The following is a 15,353-nucleotide window of genomic DNA, read 5'->3' on the forward strand; positions in this document are numbered from 1 at the left end:
CCAAGTAGCCCTTCTCATCCGCGCCCTTTCTCCTTCCACTCATGGTGTGCACCTTGCATAGCTCCCTCTGTCCATGAAAGTTCTAGCACAGAAAGTTTCTGCAGATAATCTGTCTCTGTTTACTGCCAGAAAATGTGATTGTTTCCCACTTCCTCCCTCCTCAGAGTTCCCTGAATCCCACTGGTCCTCCCACTTTCCTCCTCTAGATTTCCCCCCTTGATAGCATTAGCCTTTCGGCATCAACTCCATGTACCATGTGACCAGCAAGTTGGTGCACTGTAGTATGTACTCCTTCAAAAAAGGTGCCCCATGCCAAAATTTGAGACTGCTAGGAGAAGAAGGCAGGCTAAACCACATTAAATGGAAAAGCTAGGGAGGTGAACCTTGTCCGAGGGACCTAGTATTGGCTCTGATGCTCTCTGTTGTTATCTCTAATGCAATTCACATTGGGGCAATTTGGCAGCATTCTAACTCAAACTAAAAAAAGAAGGGGAACCAAACCTCCCCCTTGCCCTTTCTCCCGACATCTGAGACTAGGAGAAGAAACGCAGCAAGAAATGAGGGATCGAGAGTGGAAGATGCCGAGATGCAGCCAGATTCCACAGCGTGCACCGGAAGCGTAGTCTGCCCACTTAGCTTGTGAGGCAAGGGGTAAGGAGGGCAAATTGGTGGGAGGAAGAAGAATCTGACACAGCACTAGCACCTGAAGCATTTGGGGGGGGGGGGGGGGGAAAGGGGAGGGAGGGCACCACCCCCAAGATCCCTCCCAAACTATGCCTATGACGTGCACGCAGACATCAGCTCGAGGTCCTTTGCCATGATCTGATCTCCTCAGCAATAAACAGAAGCAGCCCAGCGAGCACTGACACCAGTGAGGAACTCAAACCCCACGGGCTGCACAACAACTCTAGAGGGCCCGGTGCCTGGGCGTGGCAGGGGCTGCCCCAGGAGGCAGGTTCCCTGTGACACAACAGCAGGAGGTGACTGCACCTTGACATGAAACTGGTCTAGGCTGGGAAGACAATTAGGATGATACATAACAGAAGGGAGGCTCAAGTGAAGAAACTGGGCTATAGATGAGTATAAAAGGTCTCATTTGTCAGGGCGCTCCAGCCAGCCATTCTGCCTGCTGTGCTATTACTGCCTCTCTCTCTAGTGAATTAGGTAAGGCTTTTATTTTTTTATACTGTGCATCTTTTTTTGCTTGTATTTGGTTTGTTAAGAACTGAGGCCCTGTTCTTTGCTGATTATTCACCATTAGAAGTGGGCTTTTTTAATCCTAATTCTGGCTTCATGCAGCCAGTGCATGAAATCTTCCTGGTCATCTCTGTCATAGGGTTATCTACAGGAAACGAGTTGGGTGCCTTAGGCCAGTTCCCAAAATACTACCATTAAAATTGGGTCTGGCCACTGTTGGGAGGCTGAGTAGGAAGACGGAAACTCACTTCTGGCCTGAAAGCTGAAGCTTTCAAAGCTGGGCTGAGATATCCTAAGCAGGGGGAAGGAAACTCATGGTATTAGTCACAGTCATTGCAGAGGGTAGACTACCAGCAGAGATAGTGGTAGTGAAGGAGAGTGAGTGAGGGAACTTACATTGTGGTTGCTGCCCATGCTGTATCTACTTTGTGGAGGGGCAGTGTGTATGTGTGTGCGTTGGGGGGGTGTAAGATTGCACTACCACTGCCCATGCTATACCTGTTCTGTGATGGGGTATGTGCGTTTGTGTGTGTAGCTTGCACTTCTGCTGCCCGTGCTGTACCTGTTCTGTGATGGGGTGTGTGCAGCTTATACTCCTTTGGCCAGCATTGTATCTGTTCTGTGGTGGTGGTGGTGGTGGTGGTGTGTGTGTGGAGCTTGCACTCCTGTGGCCAGTGCTGTACCTGTTCTATGGCGGGGTGTGTATGTGCGTTTGTGTGTGTAGCTTGCACTTCTGTTGCCCGTGCTGTACCTGTTCTGTGATGGGATGTGTGCAGCTTACACTCCTTTGGCCAGCATTGTATCTGTTCTGTGGTGGTGGTGGTGTGTGTGTGTGGAGCTTGCACTCCTGTGGCCAGTGCTGTACCTGTTCTATGGCGGGGTGTGTATGTGCATTTGTGTGTGTAGCTTGCACTTCTGCTGCCCGTGCTGTACCTGTTCTGTGATGGGGTGTGTGCAGCTTACACTCCTGTGGTCAGCATTATACCTGTTCTGTGGTGGTGGTGGTGGTGGTCTGTGTGTGGAGCTTGCACTCCTGTGGCCAGTGCCGTACCTGTTCTATGGCGGGGTGTGTATGTGCATTTGTGTGTGTGGCTTGCACTTCTACTGCCCATGCTGTCCTTGTTCTGTGATGGGGTGTGTGCAGCTTACACTCCTGTGGCCAGCATTATACCTGTTCTGTGGTGGTGGTGGTCTGTGTGTGGAGCTTGCACTCCTGTGGCCAGTGCTGTACCTGTTCTATGGCGGGGTGTGTATGTGCGTTTGTGTGTGGAGGTTGCACTTCTGCTGCCCGTGCTGTACCTGTTCTTTGATGGGATGTGTGCAGTTTGTACTCCTGTGGCCAGCGTTGTACCTGTTCTGTGGTGGTGGTGGTGTGTGTGTGTGTGGAGCTTGCACTCCTGTGGCCAATGCTGTACCTTTTCTATGGTAGAGTGTGTATGTGCACTTGTGTATGTAGCTTGCACGTCTGTTGCCTGTGCTAAACCTGTTTTGTGATGAGGGATGTGCGGCTTGTACTCCTGTATTCAATGCTGTACCTGTTCTATGGTGGAGTGTGTGTAGCTTGCACTCCTGCTGCTAGGACTATATCTGTTCTGTGGTGATATGTGTGTGTGTAGCTTGCTCTAGTGTGGCTGTGCTTTTGTGCTATCAGACAAGGCTGCTGCATTGCCCAGATGTGCATAAGAGGAACAGAAGGTGACGGGAATGGCACTGTCTGCATGAAGCAGCTCTTTCATCTGGTTCTGTAGCAGCAGCTAATATATTACTTACTGTGTTTGCGAGAGCTTACATTTATCATTTAAGAGTGATCACAAGATCACAAGGTTGCAGGGAGGTGAATAGGGTCAAATCTGCAAGTAAGAGGGAACTCTCACAAGACTTTATTAGAAAGCTCCTAAAGTGGGCTGAGGATGGGAGAACACTGTATATCAACCAAATGTAAGAAGGGAAACCAAAAGCAAATTCCCAATATAAAGTTTAGCAAGGTGTCAGCAAGCCTGTCAGTGTGCCATAAAATCACAGGCACCTGGTCAACTCATTCATTCACCTTGTAAAATATTTTTTGTTTATGCTCTTAAAAAATTATTTGTAGACAGTCCCTGTCTCTAATCCACAAGCCCAAGCTCAACTCTTCGCAGTTTATGCTTCCTTAGGGGTTTAACTAAGCAATCCAGTTCAGTGGAAGATAATGTGACTGCTGTCATTCTTTGCACGTTTTGTTGATGTTGTATACTACAATGATGATAAAAACCATTAAACAAAATATAGAAAATTATAAAGAAAGAAAGCCCCTACAAGTTTCCACCTGGGGTTTTATAATATTTTAAAAAAGGTAGAAATAACTGCCCAGCTAGCTGCAGCACAACCAGTCCAGCGGTCCATCCAGTGTATGAGCATCAGAAGCATGGAGGAGACAGGGGAGGTGCGCTCACTGATAATGTACTCTGATTGATGGAACATCCCCTGGTTCCTTCTGATTTACTGGAGAGGACACATGCTGAGTCTCTCTGTATGGCCCCTCTATAAAACTACAAGCATTTTATCTCTGGCAATAAGAAGGTCTGAGTGCTGTCTCTTCTCATATCTCTGCAGAGCTGAAAGAAAAGCTGAAGGATGCCATCTATTATCGGTGCCATCCAAGACCTCATCGACGTCTTCCACAGCTATTCCAAAGAGCAGTGCAAGCTCCTGAACAAGGATGAGCTGAAATCACTGCTGCAGAAAGAGCTTGCAAATGTGATAAAGGTAACTGCTTACAGCCCAAACATCATCACAAAACACACAAAAAAAATAAAGACAGTAATTTGCAGATCACATTCTGTTTCACTTCATAGCTCTCTGCCTATACTCATGGCACATACGACATCAACAGAAACATTCCCCTCTGCTCCGGCATGTTTACAAGCTTTGACAAACAGAGAAATATATGTAGATACTTGAGTCCATATCTGAGCTAGAGAGAGCGCGTGCGTGTGTCTGAGCCACAGAGGGCGCATGTGTGGGTCTCAGCCACAAAGAGCATGCTGTCTTAGGAGCCGAGTGGTGCGGTTATTTATTTATTTTATTTATTTATTTAGAGCTTTTCTATACCGGCATTCATGATACAATCATATCATGCCGGTTTACAGATAACAGGAGGTGCAATAACTTAGTACATTTAACAAGTGCAGAGGAAACTTGTTATGAATGAGGTTATGAGTGATTATGTACATTTTTATTGTAAACTGCTACAAAATTTATGATGTTGTGGTATCAAATGTTAATAAATCATAAATCCTAAGAGGGTGGACAATCACAACAGGAATAACCCAAGTTCCTCAAAGGAAATGACTCCTGACTACTTAATGATATCTATAAGTAAGCAGCTATATTATTATTATTTGCAAAAGTGGAATATAACAAACCAACCTGGAACGGTACCGGGGATCCTTTCTCATCTGGTGAGTGTCACATGTTGACCATTTTGGTTTCTGATCAGGTTCAGCTCTCGGCAGGGAATCCATCTAATATCTTGTGTGTTCTTCTGTTAAGCACTCAGACTTGCATTTCTGGTGCATGCATACTAGCTATTCTAGTTTCCTATATTTCTCTTTGAAGCTTGTCTTTGAAGCTTTTGGATTTAGCCAAGAGAAGTACTACCTCACAAATTTGCTACATATTTTTGAGGGCGTAAATAAACATGTGGATAAAGGTGAGCCAGTTGATGTAGGGTATCTGGAATTCCAGATAGCATTTGACAGAGTCCCTCATGAGAGACTTCTTAGGAAATTAAAAAGCATGGGATAGGGGGGAGTGTCCTATTGTGGATTGCCAACTGGTTAAAAGATAAAAAACTGAGAGTAGGGCTAAATGGTAAATTTTCCCACTGGAAAAAGGTGAATAGTGGAGTGCCCTAGGGATTGTTCTGGGACCACTGCTTTTAATATATTTATTAACAACCTGGAAATGGGAACAAGTGACAGATGACACAAAATTATTCAAAGTTGTTAAATAACAAGAGGATTATGAGAAATTGCAAGAGGACATTGCAAAACTGGGATACTGGGCATGCAAATGGCAAATGAAATTTAATGCAGACAAGTGCAAAGTGATAGACTTAGGGAAGAGAAACCCAAATTATAGCTACACAATGCAAGGTTCCACATTAGGAGTCACCACTCAGGAAAAGGATCTAGGTGTCATCATTGAAAATATGCTGAAGTCTTCAGCTCAGTGGGCAGCAGCAGCCAAGAAAGCAAATAAAATGCTAGGGATTATTAGGAAAGGAATGGAGAATAAAACAATTACTCTGTATCGCTCCATAGTGCGATCTCATCTTGAGTATTGTGTGCAGTTCTGGTCACCACATCTCAAGAAAGATATAGCAGAATTAGAAAAAGTAAGGAGAAGGGCGACCAAAATGATAAAGGGGATGGAAGAATTCCCCTATGAAGAAAGGCTAAAGAGGTTAGGACTCTTCAGCTTGGAGAAGAGACCGCTGAAGGGAGATAAGATAGAGTGGAATGGAACAAGTAAACGTTAATCAGTTGTTTACTCTTTTGAAAAGTACAAAGACCAGGGGACCCACAATGAAGTTACTAGGTAATACATTTAAAACTAATAAGAGTAAATATTTTTTTACTCAATGCATAATTAAGCTCTGGAATTTGTTGCCAGAGGATGTGATGAAAGCTATTAGTGTAGCTGTGTTTAAAAAAGGTTTGGACAAGTTCCTGGAGGAAAAGTTCATGAATCATTACTAAAGTAGAGTTGCAGAAATCCACTGCTTATTCTTGAGATAAGCAGCTTGGAATCTGTCTACCCCTTGGGATCCTGCCAGGTATTTGTAACTCGGCTTGGCCACTGTTGGAAACAGGATTCTGAGCTTAATGGACCTCTGGTCTGACCCAGTATGTTAAGCTTGTGGTTAGTTTCTCACCTTTGAAGATTTCTACTCTGCACCTGCATCTAAATGTCAACTACTTCTATCATTATGCACTGGCAATGTATCTCTGTAATTGAGTCAGAGTTGTTCTTTTCACTGACATCCTGTTCAGCCATCTTACATCACTGACTACTGATCATGCTTTCACACAAATCTGGGCTATTTGTCCTTAACGCGTACATCTAAAAACCTTCACGCCCCCTCTTCCCTAACCTAAAACGCATGCGTGTGCGTCTGAGCCACAGATGGTATGCATGTGTGTACATCTGAGCTCATAGTGGACACACTGCATGCTGAGTTGCTTTTCTGACATTTCCTCTTTTAACCTCTGATTTTCCTCTTCTTTAAGCATGGCTCTAAACCAAAGTGCAGCAGAATTATGTTGTGTCCCATGAATTTGCCATGGAGAGATTGTAAGGTCTCTGAAGACACTAGCTAGTTAATGCTAAGTCACTTCCATGGACTTCTAAATCTCTCATTAGAAGTCTAGCTGGCAACCAGACTACTATATCCATAGGTTTTGATTTTCTGCAAATGAGGAATTTGCTGCAGATTTGTTCCCTGCTACAGAATATCTCTTTTTAACATTTTCCTTTTAGAAAACAATGTTTTTACATTAATAATTGACTGAAATGAAAGAAAATGTCTGCAGGTGGTTCACAGTTCAAAGCAGTCATTTGCAGCAATTAATTTAACAACTATAGAGCAGCCTCAGGCTGAGCAGCCATATGAACTATGATCACCTTAAGCAAGTGTAAAAAACATTTTGTTACAAAATCAAAGTAATTACATGAAGGGACACAGAATTTAAAATTAAATGTTGTTTAACGTGTATGCCTTATGAATATTTATTTAATACTGATTAGCAGTGACCTGGTCATTTTTCTGTGGTTAGCTTTTGCATGTAGATAAAATGTTAAACAGCCTTCCCCGACTAACTCCATTAAAGCAGGGGCAGTATGTATAGGAGGTTTAATGATGTTAGTTAAATAAATGAAATAACCAATTAGGAAATCAAACATTTTCCGTTTCTACACAGCAAATTTTCACTATTCAGAAGGCAAAATGAGAACACTGCAGACATGCCACAGAAAAGTCACAACTGTACAATTCTGGCTGTGGAATTCAGTTTGGCTTGTCAGAATGTTCACCATCCTGTGTACACAGAGAGCTAGAGATTGTGATTATACCTGTCTCTGCTAATTTGTTGCACTACTGGTGTGCTAACGCACCTCATCACATAAATAGAGTCGGTGTCAGTGACATTTTGGGGGAGTGTGGCTTCATTTGTAATTGCATTATTTGGTAGCAACAAGTTGATTGACATTTAAGAGACAAATTGTGCCAGTAGGACTGAGGTGAAAGGAATCATAACTGAATTTGAGTCTACTGGTGAAGTAAGGTGAGAACATCCTGTGTCAGACAGGGAGCAAAAGTGAGGCAGAGAGAGTTTATTCTCTGTACAAGGTAAAGCTCCAGCATAATTTATGAAAGCATAAGATGTCAAGACAAGCACTCTGAAAGTGATATCATCAGACTTAAAGCGCATTATCTTTTCCTACAGAACCCAAATGATCCCCAGACTGTGGAGACTGTGATGAAAATCTTGGATGACAATCAGGATGGAGGAGTTGACTTTAATGAGTTCACGGATCTAATGTGTAAAATAATCAAGGCCTACTATAATACTTTTCACATGGAGCAATCACAAGACACTTGCCAACAGCAACAAACAAAACCTGGACAACAAAACCAACCATTTACTGAGCAAAAAGATCAGTCCAAAAAGGAGTCGACAAACCAGAAATCAACTCAACAAGATAAATGTGAACAAGGTCCATATATTAAAGCAGATCAACTAGAACAGAAACCACCTCAACATCAGTATAAACATGAACAACCACAGCAACTAGTCCCTTCAAAAGAGGTTCCCTCTCAACCAGATCCATCTTATCATCAAGGTAAATATGAATCACCAAAACAGGTAGTCCCACCAAAACAAGATCCCTCCCAATCAGATTCATCTTATCATCAAGGTAAAAATGAACCACCAAAACAGGTAGTCCCACCAAAACAAGATCCTTCTCAACCAGATGCATCTTATCATCAAGGTAAATATGAACCACCTCAGCAATTAGTTCCCCCAAAACAAGATCCCTCTCAATCAGATTCATCTTATCATCAAGGTAAATATGAACCACCAAAACAGGTAGTCCCACCAAAACAGGATCCTTCTCAATCTGATCCATCTTATCATCAAGGTAAATATGAACCACCTCAGCAATTAGTTCCACCAAAACAAGATCCCTCTCAATCAGATTCATCTTATCATCAAGGTAAATATGAACCACCTCAGCAATTAGTTCCCCCAAAACAAGATCCCTCTCAATCAGATTCATCTTATCATCAAGGTAAATATGAACCACCAAAACAGGTAGTCCCACCAAAACAGGATCCTTCTCAATCTGATCCATCTTATCATCAAGGTAAATATGAACCACCTCAGCAATTAGTTCCCCCAAAACAAGATCCCTCTCAATCAGATTCATCTTATCATCAAGGTAAATATGAACCACCTCAGCAATTAGTTCCCCCAAAACAAGATCCCTCTCAATCAGATTCATCTTATCATCAAGGTAAATATGAACCACTAAAACAGGTAGTCCCACCAAAACAGGATCCTTCTCAATCTGATCCATCTTATCATCAAGGTAAATATGAACCACCTCAGCAATTAGTTCCCCCCAAAACAAGATCCCTCTCAATCAGATTCATCTTATCATCAAGGTAAATATGAACCACCAAAACAGGTAGTCCCACCAAAACAGGATCCTTCTCAATCTGATCCATCTTATCATCAAGGTAAATATGAACCACCTCAGCAATTAGTTCCCCCAAAACAAGATCCCTCTCAATCAGATTCATCTTATCATCAAGGTAAATATGAACCACCAAAACAGGTAGTCCCACCAAAACAGGATCCTTCTCAATCTGATCCATCTTATCATCAAGGTAAATATGAACCACCTCAGCAATTAGTTCCCCCAAAACAAGATCCCTCTCAATCAGATTCATCTTATCATCAAGGTAAATATGAACCACCTCAGCAATTAGTTCCCCCAAAACAAGATCCCTCTCAATCAGATTCATCTTATCATCAAGGTAAATATGAACCACCAAAACAGGTAGTCCCACCAAAACAGGATCCTTCTCAATCTGATCCATCTTATCATCAAGGTAAATATGAACCACCTCAGCAATTAGTTCCCCCAAAACAAGATCCCTCTCAATCAGATTCATCTTATCATCAAGGTAAATATGAACCACCTCAGCAATTAGTTCCCCCAAAACAAGATCCCTCTCAATCAGATTCATCTTATCATCAAGGTAAATATGAACCACCAAAACAGGTAGTCCCACCAAAACAGGATCCTTCTCAATCTGATCCATCTTATCATCAAGGTAAATATGAACCACCTCAGCAATTAGTTCCCCCAAAACAAGATCCCTCTCAATCAGATTCATCTTATCATCAAGGTAAATATGAACCACCAAAACAGGTAGTCCCACCAAAACAGGATCCTTCTCAATCTGATCCATCTTATCATCAAGGTAAATATGAACCACCTCAGCAATTAGTTCCCCCAAAACAAGATCCCTCTCAATCAGATTCATCTTATCATCAAGGTAAATATGAACCACCAAAACAGGTAGTCCCACCAAAACAGGATCCTTCTCAATCTGATCCATCTTATCATCAAGGTAAATATGAACCACCTCAGCAATTAGTTCCCCCAAAACAAGATCCCTCTCAATCAGATTCATCTTATCATCAAGGTAAATATGAACCACCTCAGCAATTAGTTCCCCCAAAACAAGATCCCTCTCAATCAGATTCATCTTATCATCAAGGTAAATATGAACCACCAAAACAGGTAGTCCCACCAAAACAGGATCCTTCTCAATCTGATCCATCTTATCATCAAGGTAAATATGAACCACCTCAGCAATTAGTTCCCCCAAAACAAGATCACCTTCAGCAACAAGAATCTATTAAATCAGGTCAAGATAACAAAGATCCACCTCAACAAACTCCATGGAAAAATCAAGAAGAGCTAGATAAAACTCAACAGAGTCCAGGACAACAAGATCCATCCAAAGAAGAGGAACAGCATTCCTATTCCAAATATGAATATCACTTACGTAAACAAACTGATCACACTCATGACCCACCCCAAGAAGAACCTCATCCTGTTGCACAACACGTACCATCCCAACATCGGCAACAGCAAGTCCATTATCAGTATCAGTACCTTTGGTCGCCAAACCAGTGCAGATTCCCATGGCAAAAATAATTAATAACAAATGAAGCATGTGATGCTCAGGATTTAACATAAGCAAGAAGGCATTAAGATGAAAAATTGTGTGGGTGATCTGAATCAATAATGGAGGAGCTCACAAAGACCATTATGTTACAAATAAGAATCTAGAGATTCAGCACTCCAATTAAATAATATAGAAAAACTTTAACTCACAATTCCAACATTTTGGTGGAAGATTCTACTGCTTGGAACCAAACATTGGAATTACTTGTTAATTAAAGATAATGAATATATTAATCCTACAGCAAAACAAGAATAGAAAAAAAATGCAAATGAGTTATCAAGATCTTTGTAGTGTCTCAATAAAGCAATTATTTAAAATGTTTCCATATGCTGAGCTCTGCTAATGACTTACATTGAGTTCTTCTTTTCAGCTTTTTGTTTCTGTATGTTTTGCAGGTAGTGTAGGAATTCTGCTTTAGGTTCGTAATTCAGCATATCTACTGCAGAAATGAGTCAGTTGCTTTCTTCCAAAGTTATTGCTCATATCAACATCTACAACAAACACAGTGCACAGTTGACAAACATTGACTCCCATTATCCTGTACAAAAGAAACAGTGTCCAATACGACCCAGCAAAGGATTTTATTTTCCCAACTGAAGGGCTCTATTGCCTCCAAAAGTCACTGCTCCCTCCTGAGTGACAGGCTGAGCTTCTTCTGCTCTAATGAGAAAAAAACAGGAATTGCTTAATGAAACTATACTGATGCTAGGCTGAGCAAGCCTTCCATCCTTTCAAGGATGGGTAGTTGAGATAGTTGGTTACTCTGAAACACACTCCCAATAACAGTTATAGATAGGAATACAAATATTCTTATAAAAAAAAAGCTGAAAAGTAGACTCATTTGCAGACCAGGAGCTATTCATCCTTGTCATACACTAACGGTCAATGGAAAGGGCCTAACATTTATGTAAGCAGTACAAATAGATATCAATCAATCAGGATCTTTGTTACATAACTAAGGTTATCACACATGGTAACGCTAGGGATATACCACTGAAAAGCAGAGCCATACCATGTATTTACAAATATTAAATAATAGTATATACATATTAGGAAAGAATGATGAAAATACATGATGCTTGCCTGAAGGACTGCTTTATCACTAATGGCTGGAATTTCATTGACTAAAACTGTGAAATGTGGCAGGAACACTGTTGAGATGGATGTGACCTGGGTCAAAGCTTGTGGAGAGTAATTTTTATAACTGAGTTGACTTGGTTTGTTGGGAGTTATCCTAGCACAGTAAAACTAAAATTTAGGCAGGAAACTCATTAATTATACCAAAGGCAAAAAAACCCTAGAAAAATAGCTTTTTTCAAAACAATTCTGCTGATTTTAACGAAATGCTGTTATAATTAACTAGGAACTGAGAAAATGGCTAGCAGGTCTTCTGTCTCGTGGTCTTGCTGAGCAAGGAATGGATGTTACTTCAGAAGGTTCCAGAACATGACAAATGGAAAGGAGGCAGGAGAGGGAGACTGAGGGGTTGCCTTCTCCCATTTAATTATACTTTTTCAAACATTTTAAAAATAGAACCTGACTTGTCTTCCCATACTGCAGTTGTATAATTTTGCTGAGCATAGGTGACACCGCAGCTTTAAGAAAAAAACAGACAAAGCCTTGGATATCTCCTAGAAGTTGGGGAATATGGTCCTCTCCCTTGCCCCCTGCTGTGGTCATTCCTAGGAGTTGTAGATGGGTAACAGCCCAATGGAGTCTCAGAGCTGGAATCACAACAAAAATCAAAGATAACAATGAATCAATTAAAAAATTCACAGTCCTGGCATTCCTACCTAGCTCTTCCAGACCAAACAAGAGCATCTTTGCTACCTGCCTCTGGTGATGAATGACTCATGAATAAATGGAGGTTACCCAAGAGGCAGGAAAATCCTAGCAGAGACTGAGATGTTTCCCTCTTTCTCCAATTCCAGATATGATCACAGCAACTTTGCAGGGATGAAAATCTGACAGCAGATAAGGTCCTTCTAGTCTGTCCCAATGATTATTATGACAGAGGGTTATAAAATCATGACTGGGGTGGAACAGGTAAATAGGGGATGGCTATGTATCCTTTCATATAGTGCACACTGCTTCAAACTAACAGGTGGCAGGTTCAAAACAAATCGTAGCAAGTAGTTTTTCACTCAGTGCACTATCAAGCTGTGGATTCTGTTGTTAGAGGATTTGGTCAAGCATAGTGGTGTTTAAAAGAGGTTTGGACAAGCTCCTGGAGGAAAAATCTATAACACATTATTAGCCAGGTGATTCTGGGTAACCCACCACTTATCCCTAGGAATGAGCAACAGGAAATCTACTCATTGGGACTGGCCATTGTTGGAGACAGGATGCTGGGCTCGATGGACCTTTGGCCTGACCCAGCACGGCACTTCTTATATTCTTATTTCCTGCTGCATGCCTTGATCTCAGACTTTCCTTTTCTTCTTCGTGGCTAGGGACCTTCTGGGCGTAGACTGTCAAAAGTCACAGATTATTACATACATAACGGGAGGGGAAAAAAGTTCTCAGTCCTGGACAGGATCGGTTCTTCCTGCAGAACGGGCTGGGAGGTTGGCGCAATGCTGTCTCAAGTCACCAAAGAACGAACAGAAATGAAGGAGAGAGAGATGAAGCCCCTAACTCAGCCTCACATGCTGCCATTAGCCCATGAAAAGGTGCAGGAGGTCATTTGTGCCTGCGCTCGCCACAGCAAACCTCTGGGAGTCAGGAAGGCTGCACAAGATCTTTTCTGAATTTGTCACAAGGAAAAGACCAGGCTCCATCACAGCCCCATCAGCTCTCCTAAACATCTACATTTGAGAACATAATGCAAGTCTCTCTGTTCCTCTCCAACAGGTTTCAGAATACACAGCCACAGAAAGTGTGGCCAGGAAACCAAGGTAACTGTTTGGGGATTTATGTTGACCTCCTTGGTGCCAGATCTATGCTTGAAAATATTTAGAACAAAAAGGTATGATGGGCAAACCAGAGGTCATTAAATTGCAGGAAGTATACAATTAACAATTGCTGCTCTTAAAATGTACATTAGTCATAGGAAATCGAAATGTAGAGGCCCAGAAACTCAACTCTTGGGATTAGAAAATTAATCACAACTGGAGTTAGTAAAAATCCCACAAATACCTGCTGAGACATCTGAAAAAAGGACCTATGAAGTCTTGAAAGCTCATGGACTACAACTGCTTTTTTTGTTGGTCCTTTAGGAAGCCCAGAGGTTGCAGTCCTGTATGACAAGCAGATTTATTCATTTATATAGTCTTTTAACCCGCTACATCAGACAAGTCTGGCCAAAGCAGATTTCCCAAAGGAGCCCCAAGTCAAAATCTGGCCAGCAGGGAGACAGCAGCTACTTACTACCTGCACACATTTGCATATCTTCCCTCCCCTGAACTAACAACGCCCTTTTTGGGATGCAGGTAAAAGGTACCTGCACTGTGCTGTGGAGTAGAAGGGGGGGGGGGGGGGCATTTTTCAGTGGAGCGTTTTACACAGGGTCAAAGGGTAGAAAAATTTGCCTTACCGTTTCCTTTTTCCAAAGGGTTTCAGTTCCCTAATTAGTTTTCTTGATTTTTAGATTAGACTCCTTGCTGTGGCTAAACCTTCGGGAGGGGGAGCTTCTCTCCCGGATCCCTTTTCTGTAATATATGTCTCAGAAAAGACACAGGAAGACTTTTTCTTTTTAGAATTTTACAGTTATAATTTGTCTTTTATTAGTATTGAATCATTACAGCAAGCACATGTTTCATTATATGTAAATAGGTTGTAAGAATTTTATAAACTGTTCCAGTATAACTATAATACTGGTTGTCTTCCTGGGGAGAAGGGTACAAGGCAATGTGCACTCTGACAGAGTCCTAGCCTTCTCCAAATATCCAGAATTCCAACCACTCCTTATATACAGCTTTTCTCTGTCTCACCTCTGACATTCTGCATGCAGGCAGTAGTCAGCTCCTGACACCTTTATTCTACAAATAGCTTAACTTTCCATACCCCCCACATCTGTTTTCCCTCCGGTGTTCCCATGCACAGTTTCCGTAGTGAACTTTGGGTTCACCTTTTCGGGTCACGGTGATGCACAGGACCACATGTCCCTCTGCCAGATACCAAGTTTCCCTATGTTACTACAATGGTGTAAGAATAGAACAAATTTCCATAGATTCACAGCCCCTATGCCTCGAGAAGTCACAAATTGCTACAAAACTGTTACAAGGGTTAGATCTTGTCCCCTACACTCCCCAAAGGTTATCGCAGCTTTCAAATAATCCACATGTGTCTACTGAAAGTGTACACCACAGCACTCAGCTTGTTCCTGAGCAGATCAGTTCTACAGCTCAAGAACAAAACCACAAGACTGGGTCACATAAGACATTATACATGAGAAAATCATACATCATATAGACAGAAAAACTATTTAGAAATCCATCATGGGATTATCAGACATTATACCTGAGAAAATCATACATCACACAGACAGAAGAACAGTATAGAAATCCACCATGGGACTATCAGACATAATACATGAGAAAATCACACATCACATAGACAGAAGAACAGTATAGAAATCCACCATGGGACTATCAGACATAATAGATGAGAAAATCACACATCACATACGGGCTGAGACGGTACAGTGCGCTCCAACGGAGCGCACTGTTAACCCGCCATTGGACGCGCGTTTTCCCTTACCCCTTATTCAGTAAGGGGCCGAAAACTCGCGTCCAACCCGCCGAACCTAATAGCGCCCTCAACATGCACATGCATATGTATGGCCCTATTAGGTATTCCCGTGCGATTCAGAAAACAAAATGTGCAGCCAAGCCGCACATTTTGC

General features: G+C 42.0%; 2 protein-coding genes across 13 annotated transcripts in view; one reads left to right on the plus strand and one right to left on the minus strand.

The window, feature by feature from the left end:
* S100A1 (S100 calcium binding protein A1) overlaps positions 1–15,353 on the minus strand; it is a 291,017-nt gene that overhangs the window by 197,505 nt on the left and 78,159 nt on the right. Inside the window, exon 2 of the mRNA XM_029579407.1 lies at positions 10,859–10,998. The gene's annotated coding sequence lies outside the window, so the exon portion shown is untranslated. The remainder of the gene's footprint in view (positions 1–10,858; positions 10,999–15,353) is intronic.
* On the plus strand, positions 1,067–10,828 carry LOC115077153 (early nodulin-75-like). 12 transcript variants are annotated; one of them, XM_029579383.1, is made up of 5 exons: positions 1,071–1,164; positions 3,790–3,942; positions 7,686–8,682; positions 8,909–10,033; positions 10,109–10,828. In XM_029579383.1, exons 2-5 carry the CDS (start codon positions 3,811–3,813, stop codon positions 10,474–10,476), a joined length of 2,622 nt encoding a protein of 873 aa, XP_029435243.1. In that variant the 5' UTR covers positions 1,071–1,164; positions 3,790–3,810; the 3' UTR covers positions 10,477–10,828. The 12 variants fall into 12 exon arrangements, with proteins under 12 accessions (XP_029435248.1, XP_029435247.1, XP_029435243.1 ...); XM_029579384.1 differs by having other exon boundaries at positions 8,909–9,958; positions 10,034–10,828; XM_029579382.1 differs by having other exon boundaries at positions 8,909–9,808; positions 9,884–10,828.

Source organism: Rhinatrema bivittatum, chromosome 16, assembly GCF_901001135.1.
Source record: "Rhinatrema bivittatum chromosome 16, aRhiBiv1.1, whole genome shotgun sequence".
In the NCBI taxonomy this organism is placed as follows: Eukaryota; Metazoa; Chordata; class Amphibia; order Gymnophiona; family Rhinatrematidae; genus Rhinatrema; species Rhinatrema bivittatum.

What these genes read in the sequence shown, in the direction of transcription:
- LOC115077153 (XM_029579377.1), top strand. Translation starts at nt 3,811, where the DNA reads ATGCCATCTATTATCGGTGCCATCCAAGACCTCATCGACGTCTTCCAC. An exon ending in AGCTTGCAAATGTGATAAAG is followed by an intron (nt 3,943 to 7,685) that starts GTAACTGCTTAC and finishes CTTTTCCTACAG; the next exon opens with AACCCAAATGATCCCCAGAC. An exon ending in AGATTCATCTTATCATCAAG is followed by an intron (nt 8,683 to 8,908) that starts GTAAATATGAAC and finishes CTTATCATCAAG; the next exon opens with GTAAATATGAACCACCAAAA.